The 22,763-nt window shown below is 46.2% G+C and overlaps 5 protein-coding genes across 6 annotated transcripts in view; 4 read left to right on the forward strand and 1 right to left on the reverse strand.

Annotated features, from left to right (window-relative positions):
* Positions 1-22,763, forward strand: part of LOC127599791 (uncharacterized) — a 149,257-nt gene that overhangs the window by 42,197 nt on the left and 84,297 nt on the right. The window lies entirely within an intron of this gene.
* On the forward strand, positions 929-6,718 carry hddc3 (HD domain containing 3). Of its 2 annotated transcripts, none has more exons than XM_052064048.1 (4): positions 929-1,123; positions 5,672-5,727; positions 5,836-6,076; positions 6,496-6,718. In XM_052064048.1, exons 1-4 carry the CDS (start codon positions 1,012-1,014, stop codon positions 6,624-6,626), a joined length of 540 nt encoding a protein of 179 aa, XP_051920008.1. In that variant the 5' UTR covers positions 929-1,011; the 3' UTR covers positions 6,627-6,718. The 2 variants fall into 2 exon arrangements, with proteins under 2 accessions (XP_051920008.1, XP_051920009.1); XM_052064049.1 differs by lacking the exon at positions 6,496-6,718 and adding an exon at positions 6,130-6,480 and having other exon boundaries at positions 5,836-6,090.
* On the forward strand, positions 7,593-12,746 carry mfap1 (microfibril associated protein 1). Its single transcript, XM_052063975.1, has 8 exons — positions 7,593-7,799; positions 9,051-9,267; positions 9,351-9,489; positions 10,048-10,235; positions 10,474-10,743; positions 10,914-11,073; positions 12,070-12,159; positions 12,353-12,746. Exons 1-8 carry the CDS (start codon positions 7,718-7,720, stop codon positions 12,530-12,532), a joined length of 1,326 nt encoding a protein of 441 aa, XP_051919935.1. The 5' UTR covers positions 7,593-7,717; the 3' UTR covers positions 12,533-12,746.
* On the reverse strand, positions 12,937-15,173 carry hypk (huntingtin interacting protein K). Its single transcript, XM_052064056.1, has 4 exons — positions 14,984-15,173; positions 14,361-14,416; positions 13,619-13,670; positions 12,937-13,161 (listed from the first exon to the last, which is right to left on the reverse strand). The coding sequence occupies exons 1-4, from the start codon at positions 15,143-15,145 to the stop codon at positions 13,066-13,068; spliced, it is 366 nt and encodes a 121-aa protein (XP_051920016.1). The 5' UTR covers positions 15,146-15,173; the 3' UTR covers positions 12,937-13,065.
* The window catches only part of serinc4 (serine incorporator 4), a 30,462-nt gene continuing 29,043 nt past the window's right edge, over positions 21,345-22,763 (forward strand). The window contains exon 1 of the mRNA XM_052063962.1: positions 21,345-21,568. Within this exon, the coding sequence (XP_051919922.1) occupies positions 21,542-21,568 (27 nt within the window). The 5' untranslated portion in view covers positions 21,345-21,541. The remainder of the gene's footprint in view (positions 21,569-22,763) is intronic.

Below are 22,763 nucleotides of genomic sequence, written 5' to 3' on the forward strand. Positions count from 1 at the left end.
TCTGGAATTGTTGGTGGCCGTCTTTCCAAAACAAACAACGCTATTTGGCCTTTCCCCTGGATGGAAATACACATGGAGTCTAGGGCCCCCACCACCACCCCCCCTCCTTCTCGGCCATGGACTGATAAGCCGGGACTGTCTTCATTATGAGCAGACCTCGACGAAGCAGCTATGACCTGTACATGCATACACATACACAACTGGACAAGCACACGCGCATACACATCCTTGTTATCACCGTCTTCATCGCTCTGATTCTTTTTCCCCCCGTGACGTGGTTCGATAATGCGGAGCGCAACGGCGAACCGTGCAGCTGGTCATTTCGGCCGCGTCGCGGTTAGGATAGGCTCCAGCACCCCCCGCCCCCACCCCGCGACCCTAGTGAGGATCAAGCGGTTCGGAAGATGAATGAATAATAATAGTAATAATAATAATAATAATAACAAACTTATACGTAGGATATAATGGATCCTACTTGAATTATTTGGACAAATTCATGAATTTTCAATTTACCATTGAAATAAGATAAGATAAGATATCCTTCATTTGTCCCACACTGGGGAAATTTACAGCCTCCAGCAGCAAGAATGTGGGTAGAAAGAAGAAAGAAGAAAGAAGAAAAAGAACCAAACAAAAACACCGTTCAATTAAGTGCAATATAAATACAAAATGGATAAATCGCAGTGCTATTAACAATTGTTTTTCACATCATTTAACTATTATTATTATTATTGTTATTATTTTTATTCATCAGCCTGACAGCAGTCGGTAGGAACGAGCGTCGGCATCTCTACTTCTTGCAGCGCGGGTGTAACAGTCTCTGGCTGAAGGAGCTACCAAATGAGCGTAATTGAACGCACAACTTGGCACTGAGGACGAAAAGCATGTACCAACCTGAAGTATCAGATCCTACTAATGGGTGTTTCCCACCGGATACCTAAAACAAACGAACAGTTGCGCTAACATACAAGAGGCAGGAGTCGTGAATTCGAATTGCGTGAACGCTGTGTCATGAATTTAGACGCTGTAATGTTGTTGGAGACGGTTAATTTCGCCGCTGAAAAGCATCGAAATCAGCGTCGAAAAGACATAGAACAAACTCCGTATATTAACCACCCGATTGGTAAGTACGTCTGGTAAGCACTTTAGCTCAACTATCGGAAGGAAAGACTGTGACTACAACAAAAACCTAGGTGGATCTCATATTGCTGAAGCATAATTACTTGCCTGTTGTAAAATAAGTCAAATGACGTCAGTTAATACAACAATATGTAACAGCAATGTTGTTGCATATTACATGTCAAATCTCAAATAGGAGAATACATTTTTAATAAAAAGCATTTCAAAAGTATTATTTGATGACCAGTGTAAGCGAAAATTAAATATTACAAGCCAGTTGTATAACGGCGAGGGGGGAACGTTTTTTTGTTAGTTGCTATTTTAAGTTTTTTATTTGTTGTTATTTCCACTGCATAAAGACTCATGCCATTTGTTGAAATTGATTTTGGAGCATGAGAAAATACTGTATACTCACGCAAAAACCATGACATTCGGCAATTTAATAGTGAAAGCGGCAATCAATACCCAGGTTACTCTATTATGATCAACGAAAGGTGTACCCGTGACTACGTTGATTTTACTGGATTATGCATCATTTTTATATTTTTACTCATCTGTTATGTCATAACCTATAGCACTTTGAGATATTCAAATAAAAAGTCCATTACAGACTAAATATATTTGAATAACAAAAATTACTACTAATAATGCAATGACATGAGAACAGGTCCATTCCATCTTCCATCCATCCATCCATCCATCATCTACCGCTTATCCGGGGCCGGGTCGCGGGGGCAACAGCTTTAGCAGGGAAGCCCAGACTTCCCTCTCCCTAGCTACTTCTTCCAGCTCTCCCCGGGGGATCCCGAGGCGTTCCCAGGCCAGCTGGGTGACATAGTCTCTCCAGCGTGTCCTGGGTCTTCCTCGGGGTCTCCTCCCGGTGGGACATGACCGGAACACCTCACCGGGGAGGCGCTCAGGAGGCATCCGAATCAGATGCCCAAGCCACCTCATCTGGCTCCTCTCGATGTGGAGGAGAAGCGGCTCGACTCTGAGCCCCTCCCGGATGACTGAGCTTCTCACCTTATCTCTAAGGGAGAGCCCGGACACCCTGCGAAGAAAACTCATTTCAGCCGCTTGTATCCGGGATCTCGTTCTTTCGGTCACGACCCATAGCTCGTGACCATAGGTGAGGGTTGGGACGTAGATCGACCGGTAAATTGAGAGCTTCGCCTTTTGGCTCAGCTCCTTCTTCACCACGACAGACCGATACAACGTCCGCATCACAGCAGACGCTGCACCGATCCGCCTGTCGATCTCCCGCTCCCTCCTACCCCCACTCGTGAACAAGACCCCAAGATACTTGAACTCCTCCACTTGGGGTAAGATCTCCTCCCCGACCCGGAGGGGGCACTCCACCCTTTTCCGACTGAGGACCATGGTTTCAGATTTGGAGGTGCTGATTTTCATCCCAACCGCTTCACACTCGGCTGCGAAACGCTCCAGTGAGAGTTGGAGAGCCCCGTTTGAAGGAGCCAACAGCACCACATCATCTGCAAAAAGCAGGGATGAAATACTGAGGCCCCCAAAACGGACCCCCTCAACGCTTCGGCTGCGCCTAGAAATTCTGTCCATAAAGGTTATGAACAGAATCGGCGACAAAGGGCAGCCTTGGCGGAGTCCTACCTCCACTGGAAACGATTCCGACTTACTGCCGGCAATGCGAACCAAACTCTGACATCGGTGGTATAGTGACCGAACAGCCCGTATCAGGGGGTTCGGTACCCCATACCCACGAAGCACCCCCCACAGAACTCCCCGAGGGACACGGTCAAACGCCTTCTCCAAGTCCACAAAACACATGTAGACTGGTTGGGCGAATTCCCACATACCCTCAAGGACCCTGCTAAGGGTGTAGAGCTGGTCCACTGTTCCACGGCCGGGACGAAAACCACACTGCTCCTCCTCAATCTGAGGCTCGACTTCCTGACGGACCCTCCTCTCCAGCACCCCTGAATAGACCTTACCAGGGAGGCTGAGGAGTGTGATCCCTCTGTAGTTGGAACACACCCTCCGGTCCCCCTTTTTAAAAAGAGGGACTACCACCCCGGTCTGCCAATCCAGAGGCACTCTCCCTGTTGTCCACGCGATGTTGCAGAGGCGTGTCAACCAGGACAGCCCCACAACATCCAGAGCCTTGAGGAACTCCTGGCGGATCTCATCCACCCCTGGGGCCCTGCCACCGAGGAGCTTTTTAACCACATCGGTGACTTCAACCACAGAGATAGGAGAGCCCACCTCAGAGTCCCCGGGCTCTGCTTCCTCCAAGGAAGGCGTGTTGGTGGAGTTGAGGAGGTCTTCGAAGTACTCTGCCCACCGGTTCACAACGTCCCGAGTCGAAGTCAGCAGCGCCCCATCCCCACTGTACACAGTGTTAGTGGTGCACTGCTTCCCCCTCCTGAGACGTCGGATGGTGGACCAGAATTTCCTCGAAGCCGTCCGGAAGTCGGCTTCCATGGCCTCACCGAACTCTTCCCACGCTCGGGTTTTTGCCTCGGCGACCACCGAAGCCGCGGCCCGCTTGGCCAATCGATACCCGTCAGCTGCCTCTGGGGTCCCACAGGCCATAAAGGCCCGATAGGACTCCTTCTTCAGCTTGACGGCATCCCTCACTGCTGGTGTCCACCAGCGAGTACGGGGGTTGCCGCCACGACAGGCACCAACCACCTTACGGCCACAACTCAGATTGGCCGCCTCAACAATAGAGGCACGGAACACGGTCCACTCGGGCTCAATGTCCCCCGCCTCCCCCGGAACATGGGAAAAGCTCTGTCGGAGGTGGGAGTTGAAACTCCTTCTGACAGGGGATTCCGCCAGACGCTCCCAACAAACCCTCACTATACGTTTGGGTCTGCCAGGACGGACCGGCATCTTCCCCCACCATCGGAGCCTACTCACCACCAGGTGGTGATCAGTTGACAGCTCCGCCCCTCTCTTCACCCGAGTGTCCAGAACATGCGGCCGCAAATCCGATGATACAACAACAAAGTCGATCATCGAACTGCGACCTAGGGTGTCCTGGTGCCAAGTGCACATATGGACACCCTTATGTTTGAACAAGGTGTTCGTTATGGACAATCCGTGACGAGCACAGAAGTCCAATAACAAAACACCACTCGGGTTCAGATCGGGGGGGCCGTTCCTCCCAATCACGCCCCTCCAGGTCTCACTGTCAATGCCCACGTGAGCATTGAAGTCCCCCAGCAGAACAAGGGAGTCCCCAGCAGGAGTACTCTCCAGCACACCCTCCAAGGACTCCAAAAAGGGTGGGTATGCTGAGCTGCTGTTTGGTGCATATGCACAAACAACAGTCAGGACCCGTCCCCCCACCCGCAGGCGGAGGGAGGCAACCCTCTCGTCTACCGGTGTGAACCCCAATGTACAGGCACTGAGCCGGGGGGCAATGAGTATGCCCACACCTGCTCTGCGCCTCTCACCGTGAGCAACTCCAGAGTGGAAGAGAGTCCAACCCCTCTCGAGAGAACTGGTACCAGAACCCAGGCTGTGTGTGGAGGCAAGTCCGACTATATCCAGTCGGAAATTCTCTGCCTCACACACCAGCTCGGGCTCCTTCCCTGCCAGAGAGGTGACATTCCATGTCCCAAGAGATAGCTTCTGCAGCCGAGGATCGGACCGCCAGGGTCCCCGCCTTCGGCTGCCGCCCAGCTCACATTGCACCCGACCCCTTTGGCCCCTCTCATGGGTGGTGAGCCCATGGGAAGGGGGACCCACGTTGCCTCTTCGGGCTGTGCCCGGCCGGGCCCCATGGGTGTAGGCCCGGCCACCAGGCGCTTGCCAACGAGCCCCACCTCCAGGCCTGGCTCCAGAGGGGGGCCCCGGTGACCCGCGTCCGGGCAAGGGAAACCTTGGTCCATATATTTTGTTCATCATAAGGGGTCTTTGAGCCGTGCTTTGTCTGGCCCCTCACCTAGAACCTGTTTGCCATGGGTGACCCTGTCAGGGGCATAAAGCCCCAGACAACTTAGCTTCTAGGATCATTGGGACACACAAACCCCTCCACCACGGTAAGGTGACGACTCACGGAGGGGCCATTCCATTCCATCTTTAATGTCGTTATTCATCTTCCGTACCGCTTGAACCTCACTAGGGTCACGGGGGGTGCTGGAGCCCATCCCAGCCGTCTCCGGTCAGTAGGCGGGGGACACCCTGAATCGGTTGCCAGCCAATCGCAGGGCACACATAAACGAACAACCATCCACGCTCACACTCACACCTAGGGACAATTTAGAGTGTTCAATCAGCCTGCCATGCATATTTTTGGAATGTGGGAGGAAACCGGAGCACCCGGAGAAAACCCACGCAGGCCCGGGGAGAACATGCAAACTCCACACAGGGAGGCCGGAGCTGGAATCGAACCCGGTACCTCTGCACTGTGAAGCCGACGTGCTAACCACTGGACTACCGGGCCGCCCTTGTCGTTATTCAGTATTTCATTAAATACTTTCAGTGAAGGAACAGCAAAGATAAATAGCATTTTTCCCCACCATTATTCTCTTTTATACTCTGCTCTGTTTCTTTTTTTCCTGTAAAGGAGTAGCAAGGATTCTCAGCCATGAAGCTGGCGTCACCGACATTGTGGTATTACAAGTATGCAGACTTAAAGTCGATGCATTCATGCAAATCTGTTCTGTTGCATCCACAAATCAAAATAAGCATTTTGTACATGTGTTTGTTTGTGCCGTTCTTTTCTGGAAGGCTGCTCTTCTTCATGACACATTGGAGGACACAGACACAAAGCCCGAAGAGCTGGAAACAAAGTTTGGACAGATTGTTGCTCGCATTGTTCAGGAGGTGACAGACGATAAGAGTCTGCCCAAACAGGAGAGGAAGCGTCTACAGGTGGAACATGCACCCCATTGCAGCCACCAGGCCAAACTGGTCAAACTGGCAGACAAACTGTACAACCTCAGGGATTTGAACCGTTGCACCCCTGTTGGTAATCGACTTCATGTTTAATTTTGTACTGATTTTTATATAAGTATATAGTAGTATAATTTTTATACTTTATTTTAATTTTGAACAAATTTGACATGAATATCATTGTGATCCTATCTGAAGGTAATTGATTCCTTAAGTGGTTTTTCTCTCACCAGCATGTCTTTTGCAGATTGTTTTGCTGAAAACTGGTACTATACAAACATAAGAATGTTTGTTTTTCTACCTTTCCAATGTCTTCACATTGAATGTAACGTATCGGTTATGCATATGAATTACTTTACTTGCCTGCTTGAGGCCAAAATGTAGCGCTGTTTCTCAATTTTGCGTGAATAAAAGAAACCAGACGATCACCACACAAAAACAAAGATACAAGCACTATTCGATGCACCTTAACCCTCTCGTTTTTGTGTTTTTCAGGTTGGACACCTGAGAGGGTCCAGCAGTATTTTGTGTGGGCCTGTGATGTTGTAAAAGGCCTGAAAGGTACCAACTCAGCTCTAGAGGAAAAGCTGGAGAAGTTGTTCAGACAGAGAGGGGTGCAACTCTAAAATGGCAGAGAGAAGACAGAGATCCAGTGTGATTCATAGTTTCCATTTGTAAATTTTGAAATGAATAAATTTTATTTCATATTCATAGATCATGCAGATATTTCCTCCCACGCACCCTTTTGTTGTTTTTTGATATTTCTAAATGTCTGAGCTTACTTGAGCAACACACATAAACTGTATCATCCACCGTCCTACAAGCTTATCAAATAAATGAGACTGATTAAAGTGGGGGACGGTGTAAAGCATGCAGAATAAAAATGACAGTGACAGTCAGTAAGAACAGATTTGGGGGGAGGGCCCACTTAGTTTCCCAATTACTTCAGAAGTGCCACTGATCAAGAACAAGTACCAAACCCCACATTGCTCTGTGGTTTGACAGTTTCACAGTCCCTCATTGACATGTCTCACATAAATGGAATATCACCTCGGACATTAATAAAGAATGATAAATAAATGTTTAGGCAGATAGCCTATTAAATATTTTGAATGTAAAAGCAAAGCATAAAGCACATGCACTGCCAACCAGCCTTTTAAGTCATCACTGTCAAAAAGGCAATGACGATGACATTACACTTGGATGTAATTTGCTTTTTTATTTTCCAAGAGGGGTACGCTGTGTTGTGATTATTATTATAGTTAGAAAACGTTTTATACAGTTAGAAAACTAAAATGTTGAGCTGTCTTGGACAGCATGGACTAAAAAGATTAACTGATAATCGACACTAAACAAAAAGTAGTCAACGAAAGCATTATAGGTATAGTCATTTATAATTAACTGGATATTTTTTTCCCACGTCACATCAACAAAAACTACGAAATAATTTCATACGTGTCTTCAATGAATGGAATGTATTAGATCAGAATAATAACACAAGAAGATGAAACAGCGACAAACGAAGAAGAACCAGTAGACGAAGAAGAAACAGCAGAAGCAGACGAAGAAGACCCTGGCTCCACCCACTTGGTGCACCCCTGTACTAGTGCTATGTACGTTCCGATCTTCAGTAGTTGAAGCACTGGCACGTTCAATTTGTTTGTTTTTTCAGCGGTTTACAACATTTATCTGAGTTTGGTGTGTCCACCAGGCAGCCATGTCTAACCACGATTCAGCCAACATGAAGCTTCCACCTATACAGTCCACGGCTGGAGCCGTACCAGTCCGGAATGAGAAAGGTTAGACTTCACGTAAATGGATAGCTAAAAGCGCGCTAGCATAGCAAGCTCAATCTAACGCCGAGGCAAAGCATCAGTCTGGTTCCACCTGATTTTCCGTGTTGTCGATTGCAGAAACCCTTTTTGCAAATCTTCATTGTCCTGTCACCATTTAATATGTCGTCTGACAGACGAAAATGTATTCGGGGAAGGTTTGATTTTGCAATTTGGAACGGTTTATCGATCCGACTTTTGACTTCTGATACAATATCAATATTATGGCCTTCAGTACTGTCCGATATCGATCCAATATCAGCAGGAATTATTAATGCTTTTTTTGGTATGAAATTTAGACTTGATCAAGTTATCCTATTCAAACAAAGAACAATAGTCAGCACCAGTAGGGATGAGGAAATAACCCATTTATTCCAAATACAGTATTTGGATTACATACATTTCTCCCCTAAGATTGTACTGCACTTGAACAAATAAATATAAATTAAAGGACCCCGAGAAATAACCCGAATAAAAACAAATTACTCTGAAGTGCAAAATAACAATTCAACTTTACTTAAGTAGATTCTGAATACATTTTTTTTTTACATTGAGCCTATGGTGAGAACAGAGTCTGGAATGGACTGTTTGTCTATGAGTGCTAATATCGGAGATTTGTATGTTGACCATCATAATCGATACTGTTTTGTGGGAGCAAATCTTGGACCAATACAGTGGTACAACTACTTTCTCTTCATACGAAATTTTCAAGTTACAAAACGCCTCAACAGGAAAATATTGCCTCTAGTTACAAAAGAAATTTCAAGTCACAAAAGGTAAAAACACAGACGTCTTTTGCTCAGGTCTTTACAAAACGCCAGGCAAAAACAATTCTGAGAGAGAACATGAACTAAAGAGGGCAACAAAAAAAACCGGTGCGGACGCAGTTAAAAGTTAAATGACCACCATTTTTATTCTTTACTCTTTTCTTTGTTTTTTACATTCTGCACAACTCTCATTTGTTGTGCAATATATATTATTTGCGACATGTATTTGTTACATATTTTGATGCATTTTTATTCTTTAGAAAACATTTCTGTCTGAATTTTGGGGCCCTTGGAACGGATTAGGGCATTTACATGGAAAACACGCCTCTACTTACAAAATTTTCTAGTTAATAGATATCTTCCAGAACTAATTCATTTCTTATGTAGAGGTACCACTGCATCGGATCGGGACACCCCTAACAGTTTGTAATCTATGTGTGCTGTTTCCCAGGTGAGCTCTCAATGGAGAAGGTGAAGGTTAAGAGATACGTGTCAGGGAAACGTCCAGACTATGCACCGATGGAGTCATCTGACGAGGAAGAGGAGGATTTCCAGTTTGTCAAAAAGGGAAAGGAAATGGAGCCTGAGATGGAACAGGAGGAAGAGGATGTGTCTGACCCACGTCTAAAGCGTTTGCTCAACCGTGTCCCTGAAGACGTTGAGGATAGGTATCATCTATCTCCTCGCTTTTGACATCAGAATGATGGCTTGCACATGGAATTTTGACCTCTTTGTTTCCACCTTTGCTCAGGCTCGCCAGGCATCGACAGATTGTAGAGCCTGAAGTTGTTGCTGAGAGCAGCGAAGACTCTGATGAAGGGACGTGGCACCCCCAACGTGAGGAGAGCAGCGAGGATGAAGAAGAGGAAGAGGAAGAAGTTGACGATGAGGTTCACATCTCAATGGAATTTTATAAAATGTTATGTTTGCATAACATTCTTATTTTCATTACAGAGGTTGTCCTTTTACTAGTCAACCCACCAGTGTAATATTGACATAAGACTGTAGGAATGTAGCCCAATTTTGAGCCGACAGACATGTTGAACACAAACATATTGCCTCATATTGAGTTGTCTTGACACGTCGTAGCCCCATGTAGTATAACATATTCAGAGATTGGTTGTAAGGCGACCGGGACGCTTCACGACCACGACTACAATTTTGGCACGTCATTATCAAAACAACAGAAAAGAAAACCAAATGTACCCTACATTAGCAAGCACCAGGTGGTACAACCTCACCAATATCAACAGCAGTATGAGTCCTATTTGGAAACAAGAATGACTTTATTTCAGCGTTGGTGTAGATTAGTGATAGAGTACGCTGCAGGCCGACTTTCATGAAAATTTGGTGCCGTTGCAGGAACGGATCCATTGTAAACTGAAGACGGCTTTTTTAAATGTCAGCATTAAACCGCGCCCCCAAACCCCAAATATTCTATTGTGCAGGAAATTGAGAGGCGTCGAGCAATGATGCGGCAACGGGCTTTGGAACGCAAGACTGAAGAGATGGAGATCCTGGAGGTGGAGGAGGAAGGCAAATCTGGGGAGGAATCAGAGTCAGAGTCTGAGTATGAAGAATATACAGATAGCGAAGATGAAGCCGAGCCCAGACTCAAACCAGTCTTCATCCGCAAGTAAGAGCTGTTTGCTCTTACTCTTACTTCTTCAAACATGGGTGACGAATTTGTGCCACATTCTCTGCAATGGGAACCTTGTTGTACATTTAAGACAATCCCCGCTGGCTTTCAAACTAGAACTGTGTGATTGTTATTTATTTAGTGTCTTGGTGGTCTGATGTCATCCTAGCAATTCTATCAGGTTTATTAGCTTCCCAAATGAATTTGGTGTGCCCTGAATGTGTTTGCATTTTAGAAAAGACAGAGTGACAGTGGCAGAGCGGGAGGCAGAACAGCAAAAGCAAAGAGAACTGGAGGCTGAAGCCAAGAGGCAGCAGGAGGAGCGACGACGCTACACACTGAAGATAGTCGAAGATGAGGCCAAGAAGGAGTTTGAGGAGAATCGGCGCACCCTGGCCGGTCTGGAAGCCCTCGACACAGACGGCGAGAATGAGGAGGAGGAGTACGAAGCCTGGAAAGTCCGTGAACTGAAACGAATTAAGAAGGACAGAGAAGCTCGAGAAGCGTGAGTAGAGTCGAAGCTGACCTTTTATTTCTAAACATGATGGAAAGCCTTTGGCTCTTTCGTGAAGAATATTGCAACAACATTCCAACTTGTTTCATTGTGAAACACTGCTTGAATACCGGTTATACCGCCTTGACCAATTTGGAAGTGTAAATTGTTTGTGTTGGCAGGATGGAGAAGGAAAAGGCAGACATTGAGAGATTCAGGAATATGAAGGATGAGGAGCGCAGGACTGAGCTCCGCAACAATGGCAAAGTCATCACCAACAAAGCATCCAAAGGCAAATACAAGTTCCTTCAGAAGTACTACCACAGAGGAGCCTTTTTCTTGGTGAGTTGCTCCATCGGTGCATTGTGGGACATGCCGTTTGTAGTCGGTGTGTGGCATAAGAGTTTATTTTTGTTCACCTTGTGGGCCACATCAGTGTTTGACTTTTGAACAGAAATGGCAGATAGCAGAACAATACTCAAAGGCACATATCTTCTAATTCTCATCTTATTGCATTGTGAGTACCGTACTCCATGCATGCATGGCACCACACCACCTCGAATAGGGTCAAGCTCATATCATCATCGACACGCGACTTCTCGTCGTATTGATTACTTTTTTATAAATTGCTATTCTTTTGGGACACATTTTTACTTTGTTTCAAATTCACGTCAAGCAGTCAGTGAATTTCTATTGTCATACCAACGCAGAGTTTCGACAAATGGCGCGAAATATGATCCCTGAGGTCCCAGGTTAGCCTAATATGCCCGAGACCTGTGAAAATAAAAATAGAATAACAAAGATCAAATAATTATGGGAGAAAGATAACGGAAATGCTTATTCACGGCCTCGCTTGCAAATTTGCAAAGCATCAGAATGAAGATGCAGGAGCCTTGAATTTGCAAGGTTTTCTGCTTGAGTGTTCCAAGAAGAATGTGTTCAAATTGTAGGGATAAACGGGCATGAGGCTAAAATGGTAGCTTTAAGTAGTTGAATAAATACAAACTTTTGAAATCAATAATGAAATGTTTTTATTCGACTTGATTTCACTATCAATCAAAAATATTCATTCATTCATTCATCTTCCGTACCGCTTGATCCTCACTAGGGTCGCGGGGGGTGCTGGAGCCCATCCCAGCCGTCTCCGGGCAGTAGGCGGGGGACACCCTGAATCGGTTGCCAGCCAATCGCAGCAATCAAAAATAATCAGGATTATTACTTAGTCCCATAATCGCCCAGCACTATGAAGGAGACAGACTTGCAAAGGACAACCCTACTTGTCCCTTGCTTGAAGTAAACAGTACGAGATTGTACGAGTAAATGGGATTTGTGTTGCAGGATGAGGAGGACGACGTGTACAAGCGAGACTTCAGTGCACCGACGCTGGAAGATCATTTCAACAAAACCATCCTGCCCAAAGTCATGCAGGTCAGCGGCAACATCTATTTCCTTCATCTAGTTGAAAAGTGGGATATGATGCAGCGAGTATGTCACCGCAGAAAAATAAAAAATAAATTGGGTGTCAGGGAAGGGTATACAACTACATTGTGTTGCTGTAACAATGTTGGGTCACGTGTAGTGAGATGTTTCGTCTCTTTTGACATATTTTACTCCCAATCAGGTTAAAAACTTTGGGCGGTCCGGACGTACTAAATATACTCACCTGGTGGATCAGGACACCACGTCGTTTGACTCCGCTTGGGCTCAGGAAAGTGCTCAGAACAACAAGTTCTTTAAGCAGAAGGCAGCAGGAGTAAGAGACGTGTTTGACAGGCCCACAGTGAAGAGGAAGAAGACATAAAACGTGTGTGCTTTATTGCACTTGGCCCTTGCCTGGACTGTACTTTGTAAAAGAAAACGATTCGGTGTGGATTGGTTCAGTCCATCAAAAGACTGAAGACGTGCAAGAATGCTTTTGGAAAACCGACGCAACCTTTGGTTTCCCTTTATTTTGACCAGTAAGCAAATGAAATACACAACTGTCAATCCTGTTGGGGCATCAACAACAAAACCTATTCTTCATGACTCAATAGCTCTTTGAAAATTGGGCAAGCTGTACAGCCATTTTGTACATATTTACACCGGTATGACTTTGAGTTGATTTGTGAAAAGTAGATTTTTTTTTTTTGTGTAAATAAAATCTGTATTTTCACAATTTTAAAGAAACAAAGGTGCATTAGAAATCAAAACAAGCACACACATACAATAGGTCTTCAAAATATTTTATTGTGAAAACTTTCCCCCTGATCATTACATTGAATTTGAGGAATTCAATCCTATCGAAATTGGTCTGAACAAAAGCGATGAAAGAGTCCTGTGCATACATGTGCGTGCTCAGCTGGTTAGAGCCACAAGAGCTTCCACCACGTTGCCCATGTGTTCCCTCAGACTGCGCTCTGCTGCGAACCTCGAAATTTCCATCTCTGACATCTGTGTCATAAACATGATCACCAAACACATTAAGGAAAAAACATTTGGAAACTCATAATGTTGACTACTCAGAACCTAACTCCCCAAATCCACCCGTGTAAAAACATTTTTTTGCTCTTCAAATTGTAAATGTTCAACGACACCCAATTGCTTAATGAAATGTTTATTCTGTAATCTTTAGAGCACAAACACCCTCATTTGTGTCATTGCTTGACATTTGTCCATCCTATATTCCTAAAGTAGTTTGGAAGAACTTTTCATCCGCTACTTGTACTGGGAAAATGTCACAAATCTTTAACACCCCAAACAGAACTGCTGGTGTCACTTGGGCTTCTACTATCAACCCAAGTTTTATGTTCTAATTTGTGACATTTTCATGTGCATTAGATAAGATGCAGAAACATATAAACTAACCCGTGAATAGATTTGGAACTTCAGAAATACAAAAAAAACTTACAATTAACTCCACGTCCTCTTTCTTGATAGTGACTTTGGCCAACTCTTTTTCTCTGAAAGAATAATCAAGACAATAATATCAATTTATGTTTATGCTGCAAGATTCACAGCACCTCAGTATAAAAAATGAAATAAACAACATTTACCTCAGGAATAAACTCATTACTAGGACACAATACAATTAGCACAATGCACCGCTGCCACCTTATCCTAAGCATCAACATCTAAGTCAGTGGTTCTTAACCGGAGTTCGATCGAACCCTGTGGGTTCAGGGAATCTGTCTCATGGGTTCGACGGAGCCTCTGCCATGGAGGTTAAGACAATCACTTGGCCATCACTGGCTGCAGATGATCACATTGCACTGCTTGTCCAATCAGTGCTGTGGGAAATTTAGTTCACGTCGCGTGTGACTGGAGTGATAGTATGTTGTTCAATTTACAAAAAAGAAAGCATTTTCCCCTTGATTTCCTTATTTCTGTTTTGAATAAATGCGTTTTTTTTAATATCTTGAATTTGTAAAATATATATGTATTTTTCACTACTGAAGGGTTCGGTGAATGTGCATTTTAACTGGTTGGGTTTGGTACCTCTAACAAGGTTAAGAACCACTGATCTAAGTGCTTGTGTAATGTGACTGATGGACATTATCTTTGAAAATAATTTATAAACCAATATTAATCTTTGTTTTTTAATTCCTAAAATTATGCAAAGGATGTTTTTGAATGTTATATTCAGACCTTACCTCTCTTGTTTGGCTTTCTGTTCTCGTGACCTTCTGTCTCCGATTACTGACATGGCCTGGGGAGAAAAAAATATCTTAAATACGCGCAATAAAAAATGGTCAACCAAGCGCCACGGGTTCTAAAATGGGTTGACCACTTCACAATTGGAGTGGGTCATACCGCCATAAACACAGCACTTTTAGAATGCAGAATAACTGGATATAATTAAGAAATCCAGATACACTTCATGGACATGATCAATGGTGGATGAAAGGCTGGTACAATTTTATGCTCAATGTATACGACACGTTTACTCCACGGTGTTAGCAGTGATTTTGTCACAAGAAATAGTATTTTTTAAACAAAAAAAGCCGTAGAAATCGGGTTTCAAACGCGTAACGCCAAGGACTAAAGACGCAACTTCGGGCCGGCCACTCTACCCAGCACGCCACAAGCTGGCACGAGTTAACGGGCGCAGCATTTGTTCAATGTATGTGACACTTTTATTCTACATGGTTAGCAACGGTTTTGTTTCAAGAACAATATCACCTTAAATAGTTGTGCATTTTGGTCACAACACCGCATGCAGTCGCCAGTGGCCGCATGCGTGTTCACATCCGTCAACAGCAGCAAGTTATCTTACCGTTTGTAAATCGGAACTAGATATTTCTTTCTCCTCCGCATAATCAGTGACCCTCTCCAAATCGGCGGCACCGCTGTCATGTTTACGAGGCTTTTCTGCTGGCTTCCCAGTGCAGTTTTCGTCGGCTTCCAGGTCCAAATCCACATCACCCTCGGTCGCCATTTTTGCAAGGAGTGAGGCGGTGCTTTTCTTCATAGGTCTCTAAAGGCGATTGGCATCCATTGCGTTGCGTTACCGCCACCTGTCGATTCTTCTGCACTCCACACTACCTCTGTGGACGAGCCACTATTTGGACGCTCTCGACAGGGTGGTTTCATTTAATTAATCCTCTTTTTTGTCACTATTGGTTCCACAAAATTCGTCACAAAAGTATCCCAGGGTTATTTTAGTTTTGAATTTTTCTTTGACGTTGAATTCTTATTTAGTTTTGACTTTTTTTTTTTAATTATCAATTCACTTTGTTTTTAATTGTTTGAGAGCGGGTCTGTTACGTTTTTATTAGTTAGTACTATTTTTATTTTTGGGTAAAGGACGTATTTGTGGAGTGCGCGATTAAAAAAAAGTCACAAAATATAATGATGTAAACTGCAGTTCCTAAATGACTGCTAACCTTTTTTCCATAAGGTCGTACAGAAAAAACAAAGGGACGTGTGCGGTATTTATTGAGAAAGATGAAAACAAAGGATATTATTCCTATATTTTATTTTTTTTATTTATTTATTTTAGTTAGTTTGACAGAAACAGAATGTAGTTGATGTAGTTACAACCGACTGGTCAGGAGGGCCAGCTCCAACCTGGGCTGCTCCGTGGACACTGGAGGAGGTGAGCAACAGGAGCCAAGCTAAATGTTATGATGGACAGACGATCTCACCCACTCCAGACCACCCTGACAGCTCTGGGCAGCTCCTTCAGGCAGACTGATACATCCGCGTTACAACAAGGAGAGGTACCGTCGCTCGTTCTTGCCGACTGCTGTCAGGCTATTGAATAGACCAGGGGTGGGCAATTATTTTCCCGGGGGGGGGGCAAATGAGAAGTAGAAAATATTGTGGAGGGCCGGGCCAAAAGTTAGAAATAGAAATAGAAAATAAAGAAGATAGCACAATGTCTTTGTATGCCAGTAATAATGTAACATTCTCCTCCACCATCACCCTCAGCACCGGTTCTCCTCAAGGATGTGTACTGAGCTCCCTGTTGTTCACGCTCTACACATTTGACTGCTCTCCGACTCTTATTAGCGGTCCAGTTTGCGGAAAATTTTTAACATCCATCCATCCATCTTCTGCCGCTCATCCGGGGCCGGGTCGCGGGGGCAACAGCTTTAGCAGGGAAGCCTAGACTTCCCTCTCCCTAGCTACTTCTTCCAGCTCTCCCCGGGGGATCCCGAGGCGTTCCCAGGCCAGCTGGGTGACATAGTCTCTCCAGCGTGTCCTGGGTCTTCCTCGGGGTCTCCTCCCGGTGGCACATGCCCGGAACACCTCACCAGGGAGGCGTTCAGGAGGCATCCGAATCAGCTGCCCAAGCCACCTCATCTGGCTCCTCTCGATGTGGAGGAGAAGCGGCTCGACTCGTAGCCCCTCCCGGATGACCGAGCTTCTCACCTTATCTCTAAGGGAGAGCCCGGACACCCTGCAGAGAAAACTCATTTCGGCCGCTTGTATCCGGGATCTCGTTCTTTCGGTCACGACCCATAGCTCGTGACCATAGATGAGGGTTGGAACGTAGATCGACCGGTAAATTGAGAGCTTCGCCCTTTGGCTCAGCTCCTTCTTCACCACGACAGACCGATACAACGTCCGCATCACAGCAGACGCTGCACCGATCCGCCTGTCGATCTCTCGCTCCCTCCTGCCCTCACTCGTGAACAAGACCCCAAGATACTTAAACTCCTCCACTTGGGGCAAGATCTCCCCCCCGACCCGGAGGGGGCACTCCACCCTTTTCCGACTGAGGACCATGGTTTCAGATTTGGAGGTGCTGATTTTCATTCCAACCGCTTCACACTCGGCTGCGAAACGCTCCAGTGATAGTTGGAGAGCCCTGTTTGAAGGAGCCAACAGCACCACATCATCTGCAAAAAGCAGGGATGCAATACTGAGGCCACCAAAACGGACCCCCTCAACGCTTCGGCTGCGCCTAGAGATTCTGTCCATGAAGGTTATGAACAGAATCGGTGACAAAGGGCAGCCTTGGCGGAGTCCTACCCTCACTGGAAACGATTCAGAGTTACTGCCGGCAATGCGAACCAAACTCTGACATCGGTGGTATAGTGACCGAACAGCCCGTCTCAGGGGGTTCGGTACTCCATACCCACGAAGCACCCCCCACAGAACTCCCCGAGGGACACGGTCAAACGCCTTCTCCAAGTCCACAAAACACATGTAGACTGGTTGGGCGAATTCCCACATACCCTCGAGAACCCTGCTAAGGGTGTAGAGCTGGTCCACTGTTCCACGGCCGGGACGAAAACCACACTGCTCCTCCTCAATCTGAGGCTCGACTTCCTGACGGACCCTCCTCTCCAGCACCCCTGAATAGACCTTACCAGGGAGGCTGAGGAGTGTGATCCCTCTGTAGTTGGAACACACCCTCCGGTCCCCCTTTTTGAAAAGAGGGACTACCACCCCAGTCTGCCAATTCAGAGGCACTCTCCCTATTGACCACGCAATGTTGCAGAGGCGTGTCAACCAGGACAGCCCCACAACATCCAGAACCTTGAGGAACTCTGGGCGGATCTCATCCACCCCTGGGGCCTTGCCACCGAGGAGCTTTTTAACCACATCAGTGACTTCAACCACAGAGATAGGAGAGCCCACCTCAGAGTCCCCAGGCTCTGCTTCCTCCAAGGAAGGCATGTTGGTGGAGTTGAGGAGGTCTTCGAAGTACTCTGCCCACCGGTTCACAACGTCCCGAGTCGAAGTCAGCAGCGCCCCATCCCCACTGTACACAGTGTTCGTGGTGCACTGCTTCCCCCTCCTGAGACGTCGGATGGTAGACCAGAATTTCCTCGAAGCCGTCCGGAAGTCGGCTTCCATGGCCTCACCGAACTCTTCCCATGCTCGGGTTTTTGCCTCGGCGACCACCGAAGCTGCGTTCCGCTTGGCCAGTCGATACCCGTCAGCTGCCTCTGGGGTCCCACAGGCCATAAAGGCTCGATAGGACTCCTTCTTCAGCTTGACGGCATCCCTTACTGCTGGTGTCCACCAGCGAGTACGGGGGTTGCCGCCATGACAGGCACCAACCACCTTACGGCCACAACTCAGATTGGCCACCTCAACAATAGAGGCACGGAACATGGTCCACTCGGGCTCAATGTCCCCCGCCTCCCCCGGAACATGGGAAAAGCTCTGTCGGAGGTGGGAGTTGAAACTCCTTCTGACAGGGGATTCCGCCAGACGCTCCCAACAAACCCTCACAATACGTTTGGGTCTGCCAGGACGGACCGGCATCTTCCCCCACCATCGGAGCCTACTCACCACCAGGTGGTGATCAGTTGACAGCTCCGCCCCTCTCTTCACCCGAGTGTCCAGAACATGCGGCCGCAAATCCGATGACACGACCACAAGGTCGATCATCGAACTACGGCCTAGGGTGTCCTGGTGCCAAGTGCACATGTGGACACCCTTATGTTTGAACAAGGTGTTCGTTATGGACAGTCTGTGACGAGCACAGAAGTCCAATAACAAAACACCACTCGAGTTCTGATTGGGGGGGCCGTTCCTCCCAATCACGCCCCTCCAGGTCTCACTGTCATTGCCCACGTGAGCATTGAAGTCCCCCAGTAGAACAAGGGAGTCCCCAGCAGGAGTACTCTCCAGCACACCCTCCAAGGACTCCAAAAAGGGTGGGTATGCTGAGCTGCTGTTTGGTGCATATGCACAAACAACAGTCAGGACCCGTGCCCCCACCCGCAGGCGGAGGGATGAAACCCTCTCGTCCACCGGTGTGAACCCCAATGTACAGGCACTGAGCCGGGGGGCAATAAGTATGCCCACACCTGCTCTGCGCCTCTCACCGTGAGCAACTCCAGAGTGAAAGAGAGTCCAACCCCTCTCGAGAGGACTGGTACCAGAACCTAGGCTGTGTGTGGAGGCAAGTCCAACTATGTCCAGTCGGAACTTCTCTGCCTCACACACCAGTTCGGGCTCCTTCCCTGCCAGAGAGGTGACATTCCATGTCCCAAGAGCTAGCTTCTGCAGCCGAGGATCGGACCGCCAGGGTCCCCGCCTTTGGCTGCCGTCCAGCTCGCATTGCACCCGACCCCTTTGACCACTCCCACGGGTGGTGAGACCGTGAGAAGGGGGACCCACGTTGCCTCTTCGGGCTGAGCCCGGCCGGGCCCCATGGGTGTAGGCCCGGCCACCAGGCGCTCGCCAACGAGCCCCACCTCCAGGCCTGGCTCCGGAGGGGGGCCCCGGTGACCCGCGTCCGGGCAAGGGAAACTGAGTACCATCGATTTTATTTTTCATAAGGGGCTTTGTGAGCCGTGCTTTGTCTGGTCCCTCACCTAGGACCTGTTTGCCATGGGTGACCCTGCCAGGGGCATAAAGCCCCAGACAACTTAGCTCCTAGGATCATTGGGACACACAGACCCCTCCACCACGGTAAGGTGACGGCTCAGGGAGAGGAAATTTTTAACATGAAAACAGTCAAACCATTCTAGGAAATGTTCATTTACTCGAGCCACAAGCAATTCACTCTGAGCATGGAAATTGCCAGAATCGGACTGAGTAAGAATAGCTTCCTTGTTTTTCAAAGTCTCGTAGATTTGAGTCTTTCTGACTCCAGGCGTCTCCTGAATGTTTCATACTTTGTTACCCGCTTTGTTTAATCAGATACATATCACTTTCCCTTCCATGGTCATTACTCTGGCCCTCTTTCTTTGTCTTCCCCTCCCTCCCTGTACTCTGCAACTTGAAGTAACTGCGCCACCTGGTGTTGAAATACCCATCATTACAAGTCCAAACGAAATTAATGCAATCAAACCTTACTTGTGCACCAATCTTCGGCGGGCCGGATTAAAAAGACCAACGGGCGGGATCCGGCCCGTGGGTCGTAGTTTGCCCACCCCTGGAATAGACAGACCTGAAAATCTGGACTCACCCCCACTCACCCATTTTTAATATGTTTAAGTCTATATTTTATCATTTATATTTAGCATATACTTTTTGTTCTTCTACTTTTCCCTTTCAAAATTTTGCTGCTGTAAATTGGGAATTTCTCCATTGTGAGACTAATAAAGGTTTTCTTATCTTATCTTAAATTGTCCCTAGGTGTGAGTGTGAGCGTGAGCGTGGATGGTTGTTTGTCTGTGTGTCCTGCAATTGGCTGGCAACCGGTTCAGGGTGTCCCCTGCCTACTGCCCAAAGGCAGCTGGGATAGACTCCAGGACGCCCTGTGACATTTGTAAGGATAAAGTGGTTCAGAAAATGGATGCATAATTAGAAATGCTTTGCGTGAATTATTGTGTGCAATGTGCAGATAGCTGCAGACATGTTTTACTATTCGAACTGGGCTTGCTCTGACCAATTAATCAGAGGATGGATAAATGGTGAATGCCATTCTGGCTTGTAAGGATGAATTTGAAATGTGATTGGTTCGAGAAACAGTCTTGTTGCTATTTTTTCATTTAAGCCGAAATCTGAAAATACCAACATCCACATACGGCACTGGAAGCACTGCAGCCAAGAGAAACACCACAAAATGCAAAAAAATAGATCGTTAAGGACAAATGAGTGTGATTTCATGAAACAAGTATTAGAATTTAGATCATAAATGTCAGTCTGTTGTTTGGAAATTGTTTTGGCCAGGTTGCCACTTCTTCATGATTAGTTTGCATCTTCTGGTGTAGCCTCCGTACTTTTTTTCCATGAAGTCTTCTGTAAACAGTTGATTGATTACTAACGTCAATCCTCCTCTCAGGAAGTTGCTCTCAGTCTGTCTGTCTGTCCACATCGGCCCCCTCCTTCTGGGATTCCTTATGAACTGTACGTAATTTAAATGGTTCCTTTTGTTGCTGGTGGAGCTCTGTAGCTAAGATTAGTTTGAATGTAAAAATAAATATAAATAAAATGTACTAGCGGCTTTTATTGCGATTTATGCAAACTTGAAATTTACTAAAAGTTGATGAATGCAAGACAATAATTGCATTATGCAGACTTTCAGTAGTCCGGATTACCTGCTCACTTCATGGTTGTCGATCTTTTTCTGACTATTATAAGAGGTTTATGTGACTTTGCATAGAAATAACCCCTCAAGCACTGTGGCTTTCTCCAGACATTTCCTGTGCTTTTGTGTGTGTATACTTTTCACTGCACCCAGCATAATCAGATTAAGAAAGAATAAAACGGCTTCCGAGGAAGACTAAAAATCCTGTCGGTGCCATTGGGATTCAGTACTTCATCCTTGAGGAAATGTATGTATCTGTTTACAACTGGAAGGATGGAAATATGGCCAGCGAAACGATGCCTTGATCACACCAACCTTTTTATTCTTCTTTATGAGTGACTAAAACTGTGGATTTTGGAGGGTCGGTTCACGTCAGGCGTCAGAGACGCAATGTCAGGTCACGTCATACGAGCACAGGTAAGATTTGTTTTGTGATCTTCGTAGAAGGTGTGGATGGAAAGATTAAGCTCAGTGGGACTGAACAATTATGCGAATAACCTTTATGTATTATTTAGTTGGTGTTTTGCCCTCTGAAGACCAGTTGATCATTGCTCAATATGCCGTGTTTGCAATCTTGCACCAAAAAATGTGTTGTTTTCCTAACCCACTCACCAGGAACACTAATTAGGGTTAAATCCTGGTCAGGGGGGACCAGGGAAAATGTGGCTTGGTTTAGGAAGGGCAGCTGGTGATGCAAGTGACGTGCTTTGGCGACACCTGACAGGGGTAAATTGCCTTTTCCTGTTAAAAAATTGAATTAAAAAAAGTAACCCATTTATTTGTAGCTTTAACTCATTAGTATGGGTACTTTTTATCCCTTGTTGCATCAAAATCTTGACCCAATGTACTTGATCAAATCCTCAAACAAATGCGGTGGGTATAAATAACCAGGCATTGACTCTGTCCCTTTTTGACCCAGCGCTGGGTTAGCGATTTCACCCTGTTTGACCTAGCAGTTTTAAGAGTGTAACGTCCTCAAAGACACCACAGTTACGAACGTCTATTCATATGAAATGTTCTAGATACGAAACGTCTCAACAGGAAAATATTACCTCTTGTTACTTAAGAAATTTCATAATACGAAAGGTAAAAATACAGGATGGTCTGCTCCTCGCAGCTCTGAGTTTTCTGAACGCAACATACCTATAAATGCTCTGCTATTGGCTATTACCGAGCATCATCCTGGCATTCCACTGGCTAAGAGGGACTGCTACCAAATGTGTCATTTCGGGGAGATCGATAGATGTGTGTCTATGCAGCGTCCTTGTCATTCCCCCGTAGGATATGAGGTGTTAAGAAAATGTAAATGACGCAGAAAAGTGTTCACCAGTCGAGCGATCGCTCGCTATGCTGATGATTGCCTTGGACATTTTCGAAGGATTGTTAAAAGCCGACAAAAGCGAAGGTCCTTAGATCAGTTCTTTTCAAAACACCGGGCAAAAAACACACGGAGAGAGAACATGGACTAAAGAGGGCAAAAACGACAAGGACACGGTTAAAAGTCAAATGACCATCATTTTTATTTTTTACTCTGTTCTGTGTGTGTGTGTGTTTTTTAAACATTATGCACAATTCTCATTCATTGTGCAATAATCTAATTGTAACATGTATT

This window comes from Hippocampus zosterae, chromosome 4 (genome assembly GCF_025434085.1).
Source record: "Hippocampus zosterae strain Florida chromosome 4, ASM2543408v3, whole genome shotgun sequence".
Taxonomy (NCBI): Eukaryota; Metazoa; Chordata; class Actinopteri; order Syngnathiformes; family Syngnathidae; genus Hippocampus; species Hippocampus zosterae.